This window comes from Meira miltonrushii, assembly GCF_003144205.1.
Source record: "Meira miltonrushii strain MCA 3882 unplaced genomic scaffold FA14scaffold_2, whole genome shotgun sequence".
NCBI lineage: Eukaryota > Fungi > Basidiomycota > Exobasidiomycetes > Exobasidiales > Brachybasidiaceae > Meira > Meira miltonrushii.
This window is the reverse complement of record NW_020289944.1, coordinates 3,222,969-3,243,330: the sequence shown is the minus strand read 5'-3', so window position 1 is coordinate 3,243,330 and position 20,362 is coordinate 3,222,969. Positions and strand designations below refer to the sequence as shown.

The window sequence follows — 20,362 nt, the reverse complement described above, 5'->3', positions numbered from 1 at the left end:
GATTTTGACAAACCCAGAGACAATGTTGTCCAGGGCTGATGGATGATAGAGGTGTATTGCAAGTCCAGCTGTACCAAATGGTCCATTCAGGCAGGCAAATGTGAGGTGTAGGAGAAGGATCAGTGTTCACATCACTAGGATGTGAACAATCTGACCCGCAGAAACGGAAGAGAGGCGTCAGACATGCTCAAGCGTCGAGTGTTGAATCGACTGTAGAACAAATGAAAGACAAGGGCGAAATGGGGGTTTTACACAATCAACATCTTAATGTTGAAGTTGCTTGGGTTGTTCCCAGCTGAATTCGCTACGTCCAAAGTGACCACCGTAAGCAGTCTTTGCGTAAATTGGCTTTTGCAATCCCAAATCGCGCACAATCACACCTGGCTTGAGGTTGAAGTTTGATCGGACAATGTTTACCAATTCAGCATCAGTCTTTTTGCTTGTTCCGTAAGAATCAACAAAGACGGACAATGGCTCAGCAACACCGATTGCGTAAGACAATTGAACCAAACAACGGCGGGCCAAACCAGAGGCAACGAGAGACTTGGCAACCCAACGAGCAGTGTATGCGGCGGATCTGTCGACCTTTGAGAAATCCTTTCCGGAGAAAGCACCACCACCGTGTGCACCCCAACCACCGTAAGAGTCAACGATGATCTTTCTTCCGGTCAAACCGGCATCACCTTGAGGTCCACCGATAACGAATCTTCCGGAAGGTTGAATGTGGTAGACAGTGTGATCGTCCAACAAGTTGGCAGGGATGACTTGCTTAACAATCTTTTCCAAGATCTCTTTACGCAAATCTTCTGTAGAGATATCATCAGAGTGTTGAGCTGAAACGACAACTGTATCAACACGAACGGGAATCATAGCACCACCATCCTTCTTGTATTGAATGGTAACTTGTGTCTTTGTGTCAGGACGCAACCAAGCCAAAGCACCTGAACGACGAGCGGCAGACATGGCAGTGTTCAATTTATGTGCCAAAACGATTGTTGCAGGCATCATTTCAGGGGTTTCATCAGTAGCATATCCGAACATGATACCTTGGTCACCTGCTCCGTGTGCTTCCAAATCACCATGGTCCAAACCTTGAGCGATATCAGGAGATTGTTGTTCGATTGCTACCAAGACATTACATGTGTTGTAATCGAAACCTTTTTCGCTGGAATCATAACCGATTTCCTTAATCTTGTTACGGATGACTTTTTGGTAATCAAGTTGTGCCTTTGTTGTGATTTCACCAAAGACCATAATCATACCAGTCTTTGTTGCAGTTTCACAAGCGACTTTTGAGTTTGGGTCTTGTTCCAAGCATGCATCCAAGATTGCATCAGAAACTTGATCACAAATCTTGTCTGGGTGACCTTCACCAACGGATTCAGAGGTGAAGAGGAATTGTCCATCAGGCAAAGGAGCCCGGGATCCGTTTGTTTGAGGGTTTTGTGCTGAAACCATTTTTGATGTGATATGATCTATGAAAAGTGAAGATGATAATTCACAAGGGTATGATGGAGAAAGAAGAGAAGATGTATTCCCCCAAATTAAGAAGGATTGTTTTTTTGGCAACGTCGTGTGCAATTTTAAGCAGCGTACGTGCTAAGGGATATGGTTTTCTTCTTTCTCGGTCAGTTCATTTCGGCACTCTATTTTGTCTGCTTTTTTGCCCCATTCATACTCTCTCTCCCTCTCTCTCGCACAGACAACGTTCGTTTCCAGAAGAAGGAAAAAAAAAATTGAAGCCAACAATAAGAAGATTGGTTGATGAATAGCGCGGAGCAAAGGACACTGCTCAAAAGCCAGAGATTTATTCTTTTCTTTCAAAAGAGGAAAACTTTGGATCATTAAGCGTGTATACCGGCAATAACATCCTGGCAAATGAGCAGTGTTGTTGACTATGCCTACAAAACAGCCTAAATTGCGTGCTTTTAAGGCACGTGTGCTCAAACAATTCGACATTTCACAGCCGGAAGCCAAAACGGAGCCGCACTCTTGGTCATTACTGAGTGAAGATGAAAAGAAAAAGGTGACACACAGAGAACCTTTCAATTAGAGGGAAAGGCATCGAATCAACATCAGATCTTATTGCCAGGTCCCTTTTCAGCCATGATTTCGACTACCATCTTGCATGCTTAGATAATCACTTTCAGACTATAAGTTGTCTGCGCGTAAATCGCCTAATCGACTTAGCACATTCGGAGAATAATCCGTTTGGCGGTAATTCGGGCAGGATCCGGGTAAGGCGTTAGGGTCACAAGCGCGTCAGCCTGTGCGTGTGTGTGCCTTATCGGGTTTGAATAGATTTTACAAACTTTCTTGCTTACTTTGTGCAAATCTAAGCTGTCAAAGCAAAGCGACTAGCGTAGAAGCAGCAAGAGTTCAAAGAAAGTGTGAAAATTGTTTTGATAAGCTTCTCAAATCTTCGCTTGAATTGGATGGCAACAGATATGTATGACCTTATTGGTTAAAACAGACGCATATGCATAACAATACGCGAATGTTCGGCGTTTCGCCAATAATGCTTGTATTCAGCCAACAATGTATCGGGGACCGCCAATCGCCGTGATGTACGAGAAGGTTGCCTAGAGTGAGATGTATGTACTGCTTTGAAATCAAAAATGAGAAGTAAAACTCTACTTTCCTCGCCATCATTATCGATTATACCTCTTTTTACACAAAATGGCTTCTGCAATTCGTGCAACGATGCCAATGCGTATGCGTGCAAACGTAGGCACAACAGCAATCCGCCGTACAGCTGGCAGTCAAGTACGCATGTCAGCTCCAAAGCCATGTCGTGCTTATAGCACATCACCACAAGGTGGAAATTCGGGTGGCTCACCTGCAAGTGGAAACAATGTGATCATCGGTGTTGGTGTTTTGGCAGCTGCAGGATTGGGATTCTACTTCTACAACCAAGAAGGAAAGAAGGATATCTTGGGCGTTGGAGCAGGACGTGCTGAGAACAAATTGACGGGATCAAAAGGAAAGGCAAATCCTGCAAACGGAATCGGATCTTTCCAAGATTACCAACAAGTTTACAATGACATCGCTGATCGTTTAGAACACAACCCTGAATACGACGATGGAAGTTATGGACCAGTCTTGGTTCGTCTTGCTTGGCATGCAAGTGGAACATACAACAAAGAAGACAAGAGCGGTGGCAGTAACGGTGCCACAATGCGTTTCGCACCTGAAGCCAATCATGGTGCAAATGCAGGTCTTTTGGCCGCACGAGACTTTTTGGAACCAATTCATGCAAAACATCCATGGATCACTTATTCCGACCTTTGGACATTGGGTGGCGTGGCTGCTGTGCAAGAAATGGGCGGACCAAAGATCTCATGGCGTCCCGGCCGTAGTGACAAGGAGCAGGAACACTGCACTCCAGATGGACGTTTGCCAGACGGTGACAAGGGCTCAGATCACATCCGTTTCATCTTCTACCGTATGGGCTTCAATGATCAAGAAATCGTTGCTTTGAGTGGAGCACATGCTTTAGGAAGATGCCATACTGACCGATCCGGATTCGAAGGTCCATGGACACATTCTCCTATCAGTTTCACAAACGAATACTACAACCTCTTATTCAACGAGAAATGGAGTTTCCGTAAGTGGGGCGGACCAAAGCAATACCAAGACAAATCAACAGGTGGTTTGATGATGTTGACAACCGATATGGCATTGGTACAAGATTCAAGCTTCCGTAAATATGCCAATCAATACGCCGAAAGTGAAGATAAATTCTTTGAAGATTTCAGCAAGGCATACGCCAAACTTCTCGAACTGGGTGTTCCAGAGGAAAACTTTAAGAAGTTTGAAACTGCTTTGGATGGTGGACGACCATTCCAATTCAAATCAACTGCTGAGCAAGAGATTGAGCAATCCAAGAAGTAAAGTAGATATCCATAGACAGCGATTCAAATGTAGATAGACTGAAGTTTCAATAGATAATCATAGATGACCAATGATTCCAGAGTGAGGTTATGTATGAAGTCGATCATTAGAAATGATGTTTGTAACCCTCACTGCCCCCTTCATGTGGTAATCTGAACTGCCTTATCGGGCGTGTTTCTGGGTAAAGCCTGACTGACGCTTTCTGTTAAGGCGTACCCTCATTACGCCTTTCGCCCTGTGTAATCTAGCAAGGCACAAAGAGCAGCAGCTAGAGCAGCAGCAATAAAGGCGTAAAAATGTCTCATGAGCAATAAATCAGTCTAATTTGCATTCAACCTTTGATCGCCGCTTATGTACGCGGCAAAATCACCGCCAATCCATTGAGTGAGTGAGTGGGCAGGGACAGACAGCACTTTTGGTGCTAAAAACAAAAAAGAGGGTGGGCAGACACAACTTAAAAGAGCGAATGTTTGAATGCTATTGCATAGAGATTTTGAGGGGAGCTACTCATAACTATTCTTCCCTCTTTACCGTCAATCATATTAAAGATACAACAACCTTCAGGAGAACGATCAAGACATTCAAAGATTCACTTTCAAAAAAAGGAGTTGTATACGGAGTCTACTTTAGTCTTGATAGGAGAGATTGGATCGAACACAATTGCAAACCAATCAAAGCCAAAACTATCATTCTCTCGCCTTCATCCATACCAATCGAGTTCATTGTAATCAAGTATAAACATGGCTGCCGCGACACCTACAACGACAGAGTACGGTCATCCATTGCGCAAGTTCAAAGTGAGTATGCGTTGAGGAAAAGGCATGAGACACAAACTTCATTGCCAGTAATACTTACTTCCTCAATCTTTTCCCCACATCTTTAGCTTGTGTTCTTGGGTGAACAATCAGTCGGAAAAACATCTTTGATCACACGATTCATGTACGACACATTCGATAACACATATCAAGCCACGATCGGAATCGATTTCTTGAGTAAGACAATGTACCTAGAAGACCGTACAGTTCGATTGCAATTATGGGATACGGCCGGACAGGAAAGATTCCGATCTTTGATTCCTTCTTACATTCGTGATTCTTCGGTGGCGGTAGTGGTTTATGATATCACAAATCGAGCTTCATTCCAAAATACGTCAAAATGGGTGGATGATGTTCGAGCAGAAAGAGGAAATGATGTGATTATCGTTTTGGTTGGAAATAAAACGGATTTAAACGATAAAAGACAGGTTACAACTGAAGAAGCAGAAAAAAGAGCGCAAGAATTTAATGTTATGTTTATCGAAACTTCTGCTAAAGCTGGACATAACGTTAAAACTTTGTTCAAAAAGATCGCTCAAGCTTTACCCGGAATGGACAAAGACGCACAACAAGATGGCGCTGCAGCTGCCAACAAAACCATCGACGTTTCTACTCAAAATCAACAATCGGAAGAGTCGAGCGGATGTAAATGCTAGACGCTTGTCTCGATCAAACAGGCAGTGGATATCCTTCATCTCTTCTTTTGTCTCGATTATACTTCCCATTCGCTTTCTTATTGGGATCATCTCATCGGCTCTGAGAAAGAACATTGTAATACATCTATCTCATTTATTCATTATGTCATGTCTATAGTACAAAGTGTTGGTGTGTAATGTACAAATTTGTTCAGTCTTCTGTTAGATCCGTTAGATCGGAGGACAAAGAATCTCTTTCTCGTTTTCTTAAAGGCGATTCTATCGAAAAGGCAACCGCTTCTAAAATGAAAAGGTATCTCTTGATCTTCTTTTCAACTTGCGTCCATCCGGCAACGAATTGAAAAGATTTTTCGGAAGAGACTGTTGAAGCTCGAGCTTCTCCCTCGGTATCATTGTCCGGACGACGTCTTTTCTTGTTTTCTACGTGATCAGAATTGTCGCCCTGCAGAACTTCACCTTCCAAGATCTGTTTGTAAGTCTTTTGCATGCCTTTGAGACACTTTTCTACCACCTTTGAGTCACTCTCGATGTTCTGAGCCAGTAAAGCGACAGCCTTGGCCAAAATTTGACTCAGATATGCGCGGTCGGGATAAAGCTTGACAAAGTATTGCTGAAAGCATTCAATGATTGCTCGTTGCAATTGTATATACGTGATCATTCGGTCTACGGTCTTACGTCTTATCTCCGAAGCGATCGCAAAGGATTGCATACGATTCTCAGTCTCCTTCGCTGGATCTGTCTTGCTTGAATTACGTTTCTTGGGATGTATTTGCGTTTTGCAGCGATGCAATTGCCATGTATTCTGCAACAAGAAGCCATTGATAGTATCAGGCTGGTAATCTGGTGTTCCTTTAATTAGACGCCAAAATTGAATCTCTTCTTCGGCTGCCCAATCGATCCTGTGCGATAGCCAAAGTCCCTTTCCCAGCATTTTCAAGAAGCTATCTTGTTGAGGCTCCCACGCTGATTTGTCCCCTATGCAATCACTTAAAAGATCTTCCGCTTCAGCATCCCAAGGCGAAGATGCGTTATCCTCTTGCCAATATGATAGATGTTGGATCGCTGATCGGGCAAAGAAAGTTGACTTATTGACTAGAAGGTTGGCATCACCCAACTTCTCGAATGCAAACGCATCAATCCTTTCCATAATTTCAGACATTCCACGAATTAAAGCTTGCCTGTCAACCATACCAAGTCTTGCCATGCTTTCGAACAAGCGAAGAAGGTTGCATGCTGCTAGACTTTTGCTGTCACGAGCGCTTTTCCCTTTCTTGAAGGATACACTTTCGGCGCTTGGAAGCAATCCGACTTTAATCAAATTCATTGCATCTCCAAGAACGTCATTATTAAAACCAGCATTGCCTCGTGTAGAACGAGAAAATGTAGGCTCTCTCCAGTCCCTGCCAGTCACTTGCTTGGCCAGGTGAGGCGCTCGAATGAATATTCCGTCCCGTCTCCCTGCCGTGTTGCATAAATCTAAATCATGATCCCAAAAAGAACACAAAATGCTCAGCAAGATCCATGTACCTGGACGATCGTACTTTTCTCGCAGAAAGATCTCTCGAGCATACGTAGCCTCTTCATCATCTCCGTCGCGAGACATTTCTCCTCTTCTGTTCCGACCAGTTCGTTGGATACCCTTTGTAGCATCTTCTACCTCTGCCGGGTTCAAAGCCAACAAAGTGAAAACATCATTGCACTCCAACATTTGTAATGCCAGTGCAATGATTGAATTTCTAATTACTGCTGGTGATCGATTACGCGAATTCGCTCTTGAATCTTCGGGACTTGATGGACCTTCACTGTTTGCGCTCCTGCGTAACCAATTCCTTTGTTCTTTTGGCCATTCAATTGCTTCGGCATCACTTCCTTCTCGATCGATAACTCTACCTTTATCGTCATATCCACGATGAAAAGGTGGCAAATATCGCCCAATAGCGTTTGGACAACTTTGTACGAGATCATTTACCAATTCGATAGCAGAAATGATCGTTTGCTTCTCTATATCCTGAAATAGAAATTTGTTGTACCTCTTTGCCTTTTCTGCTTCCTTCTTCTTTTGTTTGGCGATCGATGTTCTCTCTTTAAGATCAGGTGAAGAGACAATTACTGCTAGTGTAGCAAGGAAAAGATCTCTGGTCGGATACATGCCCAATTGAAAGGCAATCTTGAGTGATTCAATCGCATATTCAGGCTGTTCTTCTTCAAATGCATTTTCTGCAATTTGTGCCAAATGTCGACTGATTGGACCTAGAAGATCGACCGTCATCTTGCCGCCTGTCCTCGTCATAAGACGAAACTTGAGGATCGCTTGTTGGTTGTTCGTAGTGTGAATGTAGAATGAAGAGACCAACACTTCAAATACACTTTACGCGTTATACAGTCTTAACACGCGTTAACGGGACAGAACATTACGAACATTGTGGTTATCACTATCAGTCACCGGTTTATAATGCTAATGAATCTATTGATGGAATGCTGATGATATAATACAAATGACGTCAACTCTACTTGAAGAAAGGGATTTACACTGCCACCCAAAGCTTCTTGCTAACGGTTGATCGACTTGCAACCATAAAGATTGCTCCAACAACCACACATGATCCAGCAAATGCTAAAGCGTCTGGGAAAGAATGATGTTGAAATATTTGACTTCCAATCGGTGGACCGAATAAAGCCGGTAAAGATATTGCTCCGTACAGCATTCCGATCCATGTTCCTACCCGTTTCACATCTGTTACAAGAGATACCACCGTTGCTGCTTGTAATGCAAAGAAAGCACCGGTCACTAAACCATAACAACTTGCAATCACAAACAGGCTTGCAGTTACTTGACCATCTCGTTGTGGAACGACTGCGATCGTAGAATAAATGATCGTTGCACTGAGCAAGAGTGCGATGGTCAAAACATTAAATCTTCCCAAACGGTCACCAATCAACCCTGCCAAAATACGTCCAAAGAATGAAGCTCCGTTACTGGCAGAGGCCAAGTAGAATACTGCATTGGCAGACATTCCATTGATAGAGCCAAGGTATGGCAAGTAGTAGTAAATGAAGAAAAGGCCCAAGTAGACAAAGAATTGCGAGACGAGCAAGAGGTCATATCCTGTATGCTTGAATGCTGACCAATCAAAGAACGAATCACGTTTGACTGCTCTAGGTAATCTTTGATTCATAAGTGGAACAACGGCTGCCAAAATTGCCAAGATGATGAAACCGCAAATACGCAATGCCCAGCCGAAACCAGGTCCATGGTGAATTAGTCTGTCTAATGCAATCGGCCAACAGCATCCTCCAAGACTGCTACCAGAAGCGACAATTCCGAGAGCCAAGCCTCTTCTGACGTTGAAGTAGTGGGACGTACAAGTCAAAGCGGGTGCAAATAAGATCCCGATTCCAACACCTTGCATCAGTCCTTGTGTCAAAAAGACGGCCCAATACGTTGTACTGATGCTGAGTAGCATACAAGAAGTAACATGAATCAGAGTGCCGGCTGTGACGACAACTTTGACAGACATTCGATCCAAAAGTGAACTTGATAAAAGACCTGCAAAGAACGTCATGAAGACTTGAAAGCTACCAATCCAACTGATAGCCCATGGACTTGCAAGGGGACCGCCGGCCATTTCGTTGGAATAATACGCTTGAAAAACGCCAAAAGCATTTTGAAAACCAAAGGAGGTAAAGTATAACAGGAATGAGCCTAGACAAACTTCCCATGCTTCCAAACCACCTTCTGGGAAGTTAAAATTAGCAAATGGGATCTCTGTTTCGCTGCTTTTGATACTTTCCCTTCCTAGTGAAGGAGAATATGGGTCTTCGACATCAAGCTTGCCTGCCGGATTCATTCCTCCATCTTCCTTCAATATTTCGTTCAGAGTGGCCGTAGCCATCTTGTATGCTCAAGATCTGATGGTGCGATAGAAGAAGAAGAGAAAGGAGCGTGATGGCAAGGAAGAGTACCCTGAATGCTTTACTCGGGTGGGGAAAGCAGAGAAAAGCCGGATAGATAGGGTATGTCAATCATGCAAAAGAACTCGGCATTAAACCTGTCTACACCCCATAAGCACACTTCTTCTTAAAAATTAAGACTGAATAATTAATGAAAGCTACGCGGATAAAGATATGACTCTAAAGTCCGAAAAAATAAGCTTGCATGCATACGCTGCGCTCGGAGTTAGCTGGAGTATATCATTCATTATGAAATCCTGTTCTCAAGATGAAATGTGTACACAAGAACGCCCTTTATGGGAAAAAACACACGATACCACACATGGACCTGTGAATGAGAGAGTATGTGTATCTCTCAGCCCCTATTTACTGCTGATAAACGTATCAAAGCGAGTTGATTTAAAGGCCCTGGAGAAAGATGTACAGAACATCTTTCTCTCCCACTATTACTACAGCTTGACTTGGAGGTATGAGAGGACTTATACTATTTATCATCTTAGCCATCTTTTTCAAACATCTTCATGTACTCGCTTCTTCGGATGAACGAGATGAGAAGCCAGCAGAAGAACAACATAAAATCATTAATGATTCATTAAGTCAATTAAATCATGTTTTAGCTGAAGGTAGAAGAAGACAAGCAAATCATGCAAATATTGGAAAGACAAGTGAAAAGAATGCTGAAGTAGCACTGAAAAAGATCAATGCACTAGGTGAAGAAATGAAAGAAATAAAAGAAAAATATGATAAACATATTGATAAATGGACAGCAGAAGGACCGAGTAAGAATGCTGCAGTACCCAATAAAGGTGAAAGACCGTTACATCTAACCGCAAGTCATAGTATGCGAGAAGCAAGACAACTTCATAAACACTGGATTGACAGCTCAAATTGGCCTTCACCGAAATGGAGTAAAGATCGTATCGCTCATCAACATGCTTCTGCAAAAGAAGTTTCAAGTATTGCAATTTCGCAAATGCACACATCACAAGTAAAAGAAAAGAAACGTAGAGCATCTATTAGCTAGAATAGTGATACTGAAGCATTTGTATTGCATATATACTCAATTTCATTTCATGTTTTCTTTAATATTGAGCCTCATGAGCCCCACCATAAGTGGCTGTAGCATGTTTGTATTTCGCATCCCTCCTACAGACTATCGGGACGTCAGGGCTTCATGACGCATTGAAGGGGCGTTCAACTGAAGCAGTTGTCTTGATAGTGTCAGAATGAGTTAAATATATAGGCGCTTCAACGCTTTTGTACTTCCTCCCTCTACCCAATATAGGTCTTTTTTTTTGGTAACCTTACTAAAATGGACTTTTCTATTAATCGGTGAGTTTTTACCTGCCATTAAATAAGTGAGTCAACTGACCTCTATACATCTTCCTCTCAAAGCGTCTTTGTGTTTATTGCAATGATGCTTTGCCTGACGAATTTTGCTTTATCTTCAGATATAGCATCAACATCTGGTACAAAGCCAATTCCTCCAAGTCCTCCGTTTAGTCCTTCGAGCGGAAGATTATCACGGTCTCTCTCTTCTTCCAGTGCATCTAGTATTTCTTCTTCTGGTTCGTTCAAAAGTGCTTCCGGCGAAGCTTTTAGCTCGAAAAACTCTTCACCATCGCGTACGCCACCTCCAAGTCCACCAAGGATGATCCGTACACCTGGTTTAGCAGAGCTTGAAACGTATCATGAAGGTGCGAAAGGAAAGGTAGCAAATATTTATCATAATCAAATCAAGCTTGCCAAAGAAGCACGAGATAAACCATGGAAAGCGAGTAAACATCGAAAATTGATCGCTCAAAGTAATGAACATATCAAACAAGAAGACACGAAGCTATTCAGGAAAGGCTATGAAATCATTCAGAAAACCCGAGATCCTGATCCGAAGAAGATGTCGTTGAAAATTGAACCTATTCAAAAAATTACGTATGATTTTCGTGATGGTTGGGTAGGCACAAGACATAATCCAAGTCCCAGAATGTCACATGCCAAGCTGGACGATTTACACAAGGAAGCCACAAACGTTCTCTTGCTCGGTAAGCCACATAACCGAACAAAGCGAAAGTAGTTGAAAGAAATCATATCTTTCTTCATGTAAATATGCCTTTAGTACATAACATTTTTGAATTTTGGTACTTCGTACATGAGATATGATGGAGGGGATGTCTGAACATGTGAATGAGCATAGTACAGAAAGCCATTGCAAAAACCTTTTCTTTTAACGAGACAAGTGATAATCATCGATACGTAATAGTAAAGATACTGTTTCAGTTGCCAATTCGATCGCACTAGTGTTCACCAATAGCGGTTGAAGAACATTCTCTTCCAAGATGTTGGTAATCTGTCCCTTGCGCACATTGATTCCTGCTGTTCTCTCACCCATTGCATGCTTGTTACGTAATTCTGTCACGATGCTGATCGGGTTCAAACCAGCATTCTCAGCCAATGTGGTAGGAATGATTTCCAAGGCTTCAGCATAGGCTTGGAAACAGTATGCTTCCATTCCACTCAACGTTTGAGCATATTCGGCCAACAAGCGAGAAACGTGAACTTCTGGACTTCCACCACCAGCGATCAAAGCTTGCTTCTTGACCAAACAACGTACAACACAAAGGGCATCGTGCAAACTACGCTCACTTTCACCCAATACCAAAGCATTCGCACCGGTACATAGGATGCTGACTGTTCTTCCCATATTCTTGATACCAGAGATACGGGCAATACGAGCACCGCTTTGGCTGACCTCGTCCACCAAATCAGCGCTGGCCAATTTATCTTCTGTGAAGTTTTCAATATCAGCCACCGGTTTGCAGTTCAAAGTCTTTGTGATGAATTCAATCTCGTCCCGTTCGATGTTTGTCACGACGAGAATTTTGAGTTTTGCCAAGAAGTGAAGAGCCAAATCGTTCACTGCATCACGCAAGATGGATTTCTGGATTAGTAAAACGTTGCAACCTGTCTTTTTGATCTTCTTGCACATATTCAGTAGATATTGACGCTCTTCTTTGAGAATCTTGTCCATTTGTCTATAATCGTTCACAACGATTTGGTTGTCCATATCAGGCTTAGGGCTACTCAATTGGAATTGACATACTGCAATACGTGCCTTCTCCATACGAATAGGACCTCCAGAGCCTGCGGTGACATTTTGTTCAAGTACTAAACCTTCAACCAATTCTGTATCATCAATTGTGCCTCCAACCTTTTTAACGATGCGAACATCCCTCAAATCGACATTGGCACCATCACCTTTCTGTCCGAGTAGTGGAACAGATGTTTTATCGTTGGCTGGCTTGCTAGGGTCGATCAAACGTGTGACAGCATCAACAGCGATAGGAGCCAACACAGATGAATATTGAGAGACAATCTTTGAGTTCAAACTGGTGCTGGCTGCGCGCAATAAACTTTCCCGATCTGTCAATTTAATAGGTGTTGCAATTTCGGTAAGATATTCGACGGCTTTTGAGGCTGCTCTTTGGAATGACTCTGCAATGATGGTTGGATGAATACCCTTGTTGAGCATCTTTTCGGCTGCGCTCAATAAAGAACCTGCAATGACGACTACAGAAGTTGTACCATCACCAGCTTCAACATCTTGAGCTTGTGATAATTCGACCAACATTCTTGCTGCAGGATGCATGACTGCCATATGCTTTAGGATTGTTGCACCATCGTTTGTGATGACAACCTCTCCAGATGCAGTTTGAATCATTTTATCCATACCTTTTGGACCAAGACTGGTTCGAATTGCGTCGCTTACCGCTTTGGCAGCATTCATATTTGATCTACGAACTTCATCTGGCTTATCTTGTGTTTTGAAAGCTTGTTGCTGTCTTGCAGCTCCGCCTGCATGATTTGCTGAGACTGGTCCGGCAGTCGACATCTTCATATGGGTTTTTTATGATGATGGTGATTTGATTGGCAAGACCAACATCTTGATTTGAGCTTTCTTCTCGCGCGCCCATAAAATGCCGCTAAATACTCACTCAAGAGAGACTGCGTCTTAATTTTACTGCAAAGGCTTGAAAGAAACGTTCTTTACGCTTCCCTAACAATAATTGCACGCGTTTGGATCAACAAAAAGTGCTTAAGCGGGCAAGCTTGAGCCTTTCGCACGTCCGTCCACTCTCAGCCTGCCTGGCCCTGCTCCACCTTATAGGGCTGTAAATGAAACACAGGGCCTGCTTGCCTGCTTGGAAACAAGCTGCTGATATGCAAGCATTAGTCAAATCACCTTTGATCGCGTTTTAAAGGGTGGCCCGAATGACCAGATTGAATGCGTGATTGCAAACAAACAATCTCTTTCACATTACCCTTCCATCGCCATCTCCCGCCATTTTGGCGGGCTTGGAAGCGTAAATATAAACTGCAACATCACTTGAACATCTTCAAACAACACCATCAAACGCCTTGACACGTGCTTTTCACCAACGCCACGCGCCATCATCTTCAACACCTCCTCGGATGATCTACGGATAGGGATCATTATCACTCCTTTTTCTCACGCGTCAATCATTATCGTTTAATGACATACAAGGGACTATTGATTTCATTTATAAATATCGCTTTGGTCACAGGAGTCAAGATTGGGTTCTTGGTCTAATCACTGCAGTTCAAATCTAGGCATCTCTTGCACGCTTTTGGTCATCTTCATTGATCACCAACCTCACAAAACCGCACCCGATATACATTATAACCCTTCATGAGCGCATTGGGACATACGATGGCGTCCATGTCTCGCGATCGAAATGGGAAGCCAAATGCTACTATCACCAGCAATGGCTCTCAACCGCGTAGATCGAGAAATGGACGTAATGCAAATCCGAGCAATAATGTGAACAATAACAATCAAGCAAATGCAGCAAGAGGTCAAAATATAAATCATCTTTTGGCCTTTACACTTCCTCCCAGAATTCATAATCCCACTTCTCATTCTGCTCCAAGAAGAAACAGAAGAGGTGCAAGTGCTGTTCCATTCAACAAGGAGAGATATGTTAATGCTCAATATCGATTCCTCGTCAAACCTACTGGTGACTATACAGCATACTTTGCTGATTCGGATATCTATCTGAATTGGTCAGACATTCTCACCGTTTTGATTCCAACTACATCGGCTTTATTCACCGCTTCTCATTTATCCGCCCTCGAATCATCATCATCTCATGCACATGGCGATACCTCGGAAACGCACGAAGGTGCATCGTGTCCTATTTGTTTATCTCGACCAACAGCTCCTCGAATGACAAAGTGTGGACATGTGTACTGCTATCCTTGTATCCTACACTACCTTAGCGTACACGATGCTCCAGTAGCTTCAGGTTCATCGACACCTCACTCCCACATTCCGGGTGCAGCTCCTCGCCACACACCAACATCATCAATCACTCCTAATGCGTCGGTCGGACTTGCAAATACGATGACGCAGAAATGGAAACGCTGTCCTGTCTGTTGGGACGCCGTCTACTCTCGCGATCTGAAAGCAGTTCAATGGTGGGATCCTAAAGCTCGCGCACAAGAGTTTGAACAAGATGTCGATCAGACAGCTGCTTCGGCAAAACCCACCAGACCAACATCTGATGATTACTTGTGTATGCGGTTGATTGAGCGACCTCATTTGACAACATTGGCATTACCGCAATCCTCCACTTGGCCAACAGCTTCGACTTCAACTTCCGATCAACCTCTTATCGCTCAACATAGTGCTCCTTGGCATTTCCAGCCTGATGTGATGACATTCAGTAAATTTATGCTGGCATCACCGGATCTATTATTGAGCAATCTCAATAGTGATTTGCAAGAATTGGAATCCGAAAGAGAATTGTTGCAATCTTTCTTAACAAAGGACGAGATTGGGTTAGCGTTTGTCGGATTGGCAGAACGCAAAGTACATGAACAGATGGAGAAAGTGACTAACGAACTAGATACGCAAAGTGTTAAAAGTAGAATGGGCTATGCCCGGAAAGAGTTGACCGAACACTATGAAGTCGAAAAGGGTAACAGAGCACGGGACGAAGAGGCGATCAGCAGGAGACAACGTAAGCGAATAGAGCGGGAGAAGAAAAATGATGAGAATGTCGAGGCTTCAGTAACGAAGGATGAGGCATCAAATCAGGATCCTGTCCCAGAACAAACAGAAGGTACAGCAGAGTTCCTTGCCATACAGTCTCAAAAGCAAGGTGGCACCACCCAAGATATACGGATTAGCAGTGATGAGAATGACGAAAAGGAAGACAGAAAGGATGGCAGACAGACGACGCAACGTACGCGAAAGAATCTCAACCCGCCTGCACCATCTTCCTCAAGCTTCTTCTTTTATCAAGTGTCATCCGGACAAAACATCTTTTTGCATCCCTTAGATATCAAGGTTCTCCTCTCTGCTCATGGATCTTATTCTGCTTTCCCACCCACATTGCAAGTATGCGTACAAGGTGCAGATGAAGGTAGCATGAACGAAGAGATGCGAAAGAGGTGCAAATATTTGACGCATTTGTCTAAAGGAGCAGATATCGTGTTTATCGAGGTAGACTGGGAAAAGATGTTACGTGATACAGAAGCGAATAACGAACAGTCACCTGTTTCAAGATCAGTATTGCGCATGTACGATCAAGCATTACGACAAAGGCGGAATAGGCGTAGGGATCGTGAACGAAGAGAAGATCGAGCGAAATTACGATCTGAAGAACAAGAAAGGGCTTCGAGACCTCCGATGACTACCAATACGATCCCCATTGGTGGATTTGGAGCAGCTTCTCGATCGCCTGCTTTATCTGCTGTTGATGCAGGCGCATTCGGAAGTAGTTTCGGGAGTCAGTCCATGCTTTCGCCTTCAGTGCAAGAAGCAATTCTGAACGCTACTGAGGGAGATGACGGTTTCCCTGCTGCATCTCAAGCCTTTGCTGCGAGAAGAGGTAGTATAGAAGGATTAGGAATTGCAGGCAGTGAAGCAGGTGAGAGCGAAGAGCACAATACAACAACTTCCCATACTACACCTTCTCGTAATAACAAACCAGTCGCAGCAACTAGAACGGTTTGGGGAACTCCAGCTGCGAAAGGCAATAGCTTTTCTCACGCACTACATAACTCATCAAGAGCACCTGCCGGTCAAGGAGAAGAAGATGGACCAGACTGGGATGCTTGGCTTGAATTGGAAGAGGACTTTATTGTCGGTGCACGAAATGGCAATTCTGTTCGTGAAGGACGTGGTCTGAATCGTCAAGCACGCAGAAGCCCAGGTAGAACAAATTCGACCTCAGCTGCTACAAATACTGCTCCTCCAAACAATGAAGTGAAAGAGACGAAAGAAGGTGAAAGTCAAAGTCCAGCCAAACAAGAAGTCGTGCAAGAGGAAACAGTCAAACCATCACCGCCTCAACCACCACAACAGACTAAGCAGCAAAAGAAGAAAAAGCTCGTCCTTACTTCGGGTGGTGGAGGACGCGGAACCCGTTGAAAGATTATCGTTGGATAGCTCTCTCTCCTTCATTTGTATTCTACCCATGCCAACTTTCCCTTACATACAGCACTGATTTCAATTGCAATTGCTTGCACACTGTTTTCCTTTTGTTGAATCAAATTCATGCTCATAAACATCGATGCGTATTGCAACATAAATAAAACAGCATGATATATCGTACATTACTAAGACGCAAAACGATCAAGAAGATTTATCATCATCTTTCTTTTCGCTTCCATCGTTCTTCTCTGATCCTGAAACTCGAGCTCCAAAAGTGAAACCTGTAGAACCAAAAGAAGGCGTTGCAGAAGCGCTTCCGTTGCCGAACAATCCTGTCGTCGATCCACTATTGCCCGTACTTGGAGAAGGACTGCCGCCAAAGCTAATCTTTCCCGATCCAAAAGAAAATGCTCCCGGTTGTGTTACTCCACTCGTATTGGCAAAATTTGATCCGATCGAAGGTGTTTTCGATCCGGCAGCCTGTCCAAACGAAAATGTAGGTGCTGGCGATGTCGATGCAGCGGCAGGCGCAGCGGCAGTATTTGTTGATGAGCTCGATGGTGCTCCAAACGTACTCGTCGTTCCTGTAGCTGGTTTGGCGGACGAATTGCCTCCGAATGAGAATTGGAAAGGATTCGATCCTGTTCCATTCGTTGATGTTGTAGGTGCTCCAAAAGAGATTGGCTTTGAACTGCTCGATGATGGAGCGCCAAAAGAAAAAGCAGTCGAAGCTGGCTTAGGAGCTTCCGTAGATGTAGAAGCGCCTGCTTGATTGTCGTCTTCTTCTTCCTCATCTTTCTCCTCCTCATCTCCTTTGTCTTCATCAGAGTCCTTTCCAAATGCTTTGAAAAATCCAGTCTTGGGCAATGAAAATGTCGGCTGACCAGGCAAAAGTTTTGCTTCTGAAGTGGTGGCAGATGCTGCACTTGGTCCGGAGAATGAAGACCCAGCAAATGAGAACCCGCCAGATGCAGGTGGTTTCGGTAGTGATACTGATGGCTGGGCAGGAGCTGACGATGTAGGTTTCGGATCGGTTGCTGGCTGTGAAGGTGATGGATTCGAGGGTAGAGAAAAAAGGCCGGTAGCGCTGGCAGTACTCTGAGACGTCGATTGTGCTATTGATGCTGGAGCTGACACTTTCGGTGGCTCTTGTGCAGGTATTGCTTTTGCTTCACTCTTTTCTCCAGATCCTCTTTTCGATTCTGCTTTGGTACGGAATTCATCATACTTTGCCCTTATACTCTGTAGCAGTTCTGATAGATCTGCGAATGCATCCTTTTTCAACGCTGCTTCTATACTGCTTCCAAGTTGTTGTTTGAGTGATTCATTGACTCCTCTTAGAGTCCTGTAGTATTCTAGATCGTTATTGGATGCTGATGTAGAAGCTGTAGAAGTTGAAGCAGATGCTGATACACCATTCGAAGTAGTCGTAGTAGCTGGTGCCGAAAATGTGAAAGGCTTTGCACTGGCGCTCAAAGAGCTTGTATTGCTGCTTGCACCAAATCCATTGCTAGGTTGACCGAATGAGAATGTTGGTTTTGGAGCTGTGGCATTATTGGCTGGAGTTGTTGCGGTACTATTGAATGATCCGAAGCCACCAAAAGAAGGTGCAGAAGGTGATGGTGAAGGAGATCCGCCAAATGAATTCCCTGCTAGCTTCTTCTTTGGCAATCCACGAATCGGTCTAGCAGAAATATCCGCACCTCCTTGGCCGCCGCCACCACCATTGCCTGCATTTCCATCATTCTCTGCTCCAACTCCATGTGGATCATCTCCATCTTCTCTTTGTATCTGTCTTTCTGCTCCTCTTTTCATCTTTGTGGTGGGATATGATAAAATGAATCGTTGTTGTTGGGAATGATTGAGAATCTAAATTTAGTTTACCTACTTTCTTCTTTTCTTGAAGCGGTCCGATTTTTTGGTGCGGGCGTCTTTTAGTCAAAAGCGGTGCGGCAGGCGAGTGTCATGTCGCAAAACGCGAGAGTAATACACGTGTTTAATCGCAATTAAGCACGGTCATCTCTCAAGCCAAACAAATCGTGCCTCCGTGGGACAATGGAGAGAAGATCTTCCATCAATCAATAAAAGCAACCCGTACAACGATAAGATGGATTTCACGAAAATCTGCAGACACTTTTCATCTTCTATCTAGCAGCAATAAACAGCCCTGCCTTGATAGTCAGAATGTTATTAAAATTCAATCGAATGAAAGTACGATGAGATCTTATCATATTAGCGATGGTAACCTGCTTAGATGAGAGATAGATAAGTTAAGTAAATGTGAACTCGATATTATCAGAATATCTTAATATGTCATATTAATTGTTAAATCTTCTATATACCCTTCTGATGTAAGCAAGCTGAAATTATGTAAACCGTCAGATCTTATTATACTTGTTATGTTCAGTCTCTACAAGGATCAACATATCGAACTTCTCTAAAGATCGGCAATCTCTGACAGAATTCTTAAAGCAAGTCATGCTTCTAGCTTTAACCTTACCATTAAAGTTTCCCACTAGCTTATTCCTCTTTCCCTGATGTAAGAATCTTATATAGTCTTTCAGACCTTATTCTATCTTATACTCGGCCGAATGTGTTTTAATAACTGATTCTATAAATGTTGATCATTCAAAGATCTTCATGACGATCCATCTCACAATTTATCTATCCGCTTCTTCTTTCATTCCGGATAGTATCATCTCTCATTACCGGCACTGTCGCGCTGTTTTAGTGGCCTTGATCGGCACGCACGTCGAGTTACTTACATACATACATTGATTGCACAACACAAATCTAAAAGGCAAGTCAATTAATGTATGTATGTGACTATAAACACTAACAAACAAGCCCTTGCATTAGTGGATTACCCTTTTAGCACCACGGAACCTTCCCTCTCTCTCTTAGGGTGAGACGATCCACGAATAGTAATACGGTCCTTTCTATCATCGATCCTCAGCTATTATAATTTTATTCACACTTATTTATGAGCTCATGTTTATTTTAAGCGAAACAGAAGCCGTTTGCATGTGAACAGGTGATCCGAAATCCCACTCTTTCAATAATCCTGTATGCTTATCAAATTCCATGGATTTTCCATTGCTTTAAGTTTTAAACCCCAATTACTAAAAGACAACATCTAATCCAGGTAAATCACTAAAAGAATAAAAAGATCTGCAAACATCTCAAGCAAGGAGGTTTATGAGAAAGGTTCTATAATGCATGCACAGATCTATGTATATACGGACAAATAAATAACAAACAAACAAATCAAAATTGAGAAATCAGCTCATAATTAGATACAAATCACACTCTTTACACCTAAAAAGATATTGAAATTAAAACTTCGGTCATCCCGGGCAAAGATTACAAGAATCCGGGGTACATATCCCATTCCATGCCTTGCTCTGCTGTCCTTCCTTTGACTATAAGCGAGTTTACTCTCTTCGGTTCCTCACGCTAAACAATAGCGAGCCAAGATCCGAACGAGCAAGAATGAAAGAGAGAGAGTGAGAGTGAGAGTGACGGATCGGGAATGGTAAAGGTGAAAGCGGGTAAAGAGAGCAGTGACACTTACCTTGCCTTACACCGAG

The 20,362-nt window shown here is 43.3% G+C and overlaps 10 protein-coding genes across 10 annotated transcripts; 5 read left to right on the top strand and 5 right to left on the bottom strand.

The window, feature by feature from the left end:
* Positions 1-264: 264 nt before the first annotated feature.
* On the bottom strand, positions 265-1,458 carry FA14DRAFT_189810 (methionine adenosyltransferase; the record flags this gene model as incomplete). Its single annotated transcript, XM_025501757.1, has 1 exon — positions 265-1,458. The coding sequence occupies one exon, from the start codon at positions 1,456-1,458 to the stop codon at positions 265-267; it is 1,194 nt and encodes a 397-aa protein (XP_025356179.1).
* Positions 1,459-2,341: 883 nt separating this feature from the next.
* FA14DRAFT_160856 (heme peroxidase) lies at positions 2,342-4,011 on the top strand. The gene has a single exon (XM_025498862.1). It carries the CDS (start codon positions 2,680-2,682, stop codon positions 3,892-3,894), a length of 1,215 nt encoding a protein of 404 aa, XP_025356178.1. The 5' UTR covers positions 2,342-2,679; the 3' UTR covers positions 3,895-4,011.
* A 369-nt stretch (positions 4,012-4,380) lies between these two features.
* Positions 4,381-5,584, top strand: FA14DRAFT_160855 (ras-domain-containing protein). Its single transcript, XM_025498861.1, has 2 exons — positions 4,381-4,691; positions 4,778-5,584. The coding sequence occupies exons 1-2, from the start codon at positions 4,635-4,637 to the stop codon at positions 5,363-5,365; spliced, it is 645 nt and encodes a 214-aa protein (XP_025356177.1). The 5' UTR covers positions 4,381-4,634; the 3' UTR covers positions 5,366-5,584.
* Positions 5,461-7,693, bottom strand: FA14DRAFT_48512 (uncharacterized protein). The gene has a single exon (XM_025502406.1). It carries the CDS (start codon positions 7,653-7,655, stop codon positions 5,556-5,558), a length of 2,100 nt encoding a protein of 699 aa, XP_025356176.1. The 5' UTR covers positions 7,656-7,693; the 3' UTR covers positions 5,461-5,555.
* Positions 7,694-7,890: 197 nt separating this feature from the next.
* On the bottom strand, positions 7,891-9,213 carry FA14DRAFT_122755 (MFS general substrate transporter; the record flags this gene model as incomplete). Its single annotated transcript, XM_025496531.1, has 1 exon — positions 7,891-9,213. One exon carries the CDS (start codon positions 9,211-9,213, stop codon positions 7,891-7,893), a length of 1,323 nt encoding a protein of 440 aa, XP_025356175.1.
* A 572-nt stretch (positions 9,214-9,785) lies between these two features.
* Positions 9,786-10,340, top strand: FA14DRAFT_160854 (uncharacterized protein; the record flags this gene model as incomplete). The annotated part of the gene is made up of 1 exon (XM_025498860.1): positions 9,786-10,340. The coding sequence occupies one exon, from the start codon at positions 9,786-9,788 to the stop codon at positions 10,338-10,340; it is 555 nt and encodes a 184-aa protein (XP_025356174.1).
* A 288-nt stretch (positions 10,341-10,628) lies between these two features.
* FA14DRAFT_155282 (uncharacterized protein) lies at positions 10,629-11,387 on the top strand (the record flags this gene model as incomplete). The annotated part of the gene is made up of 2 exons (XM_025497746.1): positions 10,629-10,648; positions 10,676-11,387. The coding sequence occupies 2 exons, from the start codon at positions 10,629-10,631 to the stop codon at positions 11,385-11,387; spliced, it is 732 nt and encodes a 243-aa protein (XP_025356173.1).
* A 75-nt stretch (positions 11,388-11,462) lies between these two features.
* FA14DRAFT_48481 (T-complex protein 1) lies at positions 11,463-13,418 on the bottom strand. The gene has a single exon (XM_025502404.1). It carries the CDS (start codon positions 13,206-13,208, stop codon positions 11,538-11,540), a length of 1,671 nt encoding a protein of 556 aa, XP_025356172.1. The 5' UTR covers positions 13,209-13,418; the 3' UTR covers positions 11,463-11,537.
* A 495-nt stretch (positions 13,419-13,913) lies between these two features.
* FA14DRAFT_48495 (uncharacterized protein) lies at positions 13,914-16,982 on the top strand. The gene has a single exon (XM_025502405.1). It carries the CDS (start codon positions 14,022-14,024, stop codon positions 16,767-16,769), a length of 2,748 nt encoding a protein of 915 aa, XP_025356171.1. The 5' UTR covers positions 13,914-14,021; the 3' UTR covers positions 16,770-16,982.
* FA14DRAFT_160852 (uncharacterized protein) lies at positions 16,499-18,622 on the bottom strand. Its single transcript, XM_025498859.1, has one exon. It carries the CDS (start codon positions 18,585-18,587, stop codon positions 16,974-16,976), a length of 1,614 nt encoding a protein of 537 aa, XP_025356170.1. The 5' UTR covers positions 18,588-18,622; the 3' UTR covers positions 16,499-16,973.
* Positions 18,623-20,362: the final 1,740 nt, after the last annotated feature.

Excerpts from the sequence above, each read along its gene's own strand:
- FA14DRAFT_160856 (XM_025498862.1), top strand. The coding sequence starts at position 2,680 with ATGGCTTCTGCAATTCGTGCAACGATGCCAATGCGTATGCGTGCAAAC.
- FA14DRAFT_160855 (XM_025498861.1), top strand. The coding sequence starts at position 4,635 with ATGGCTGCCGCGACACCTACAACGACAGAGTACGGTCATCCATTGCGC. Across the intron at positions 4,692-4,777 it reads ATCCATTGCGCAAGTTCAAA|CTTGTGTTCTTGGGTGAACA; the intron begins GTGAGTATGCGT and ends CCACATCTTTAG.
- FA14DRAFT_48512 (XM_025502406.1), bottom strand. The coding sequence starts at position 7,655 with ATGACGAGGACAGGCGGCAAGATGACGGTCGATCTTCTAGGTCCAATC.
- FA14DRAFT_48481 (XM_025502404.1), bottom strand. The coding sequence starts at position 13,208 with ATGAAGATGTCGACTGCCGGACCAGTCTCAGCAAATCATGCAGGCGGA.
- FA14DRAFT_48495 (XM_025502405.1), top strand. The coding sequence starts at position 14,022 with ATGAGCGCATTGGGACATACGATGGCGTCCATGTCTCGCGATCGAAAT.
- FA14DRAFT_160852 (XM_025498859.1), bottom strand. The coding sequence starts at position 18,587 with ATGAAAAGAGGAGCAGAAAGACAGATACAAAGAGAAGATGGAGATGAT.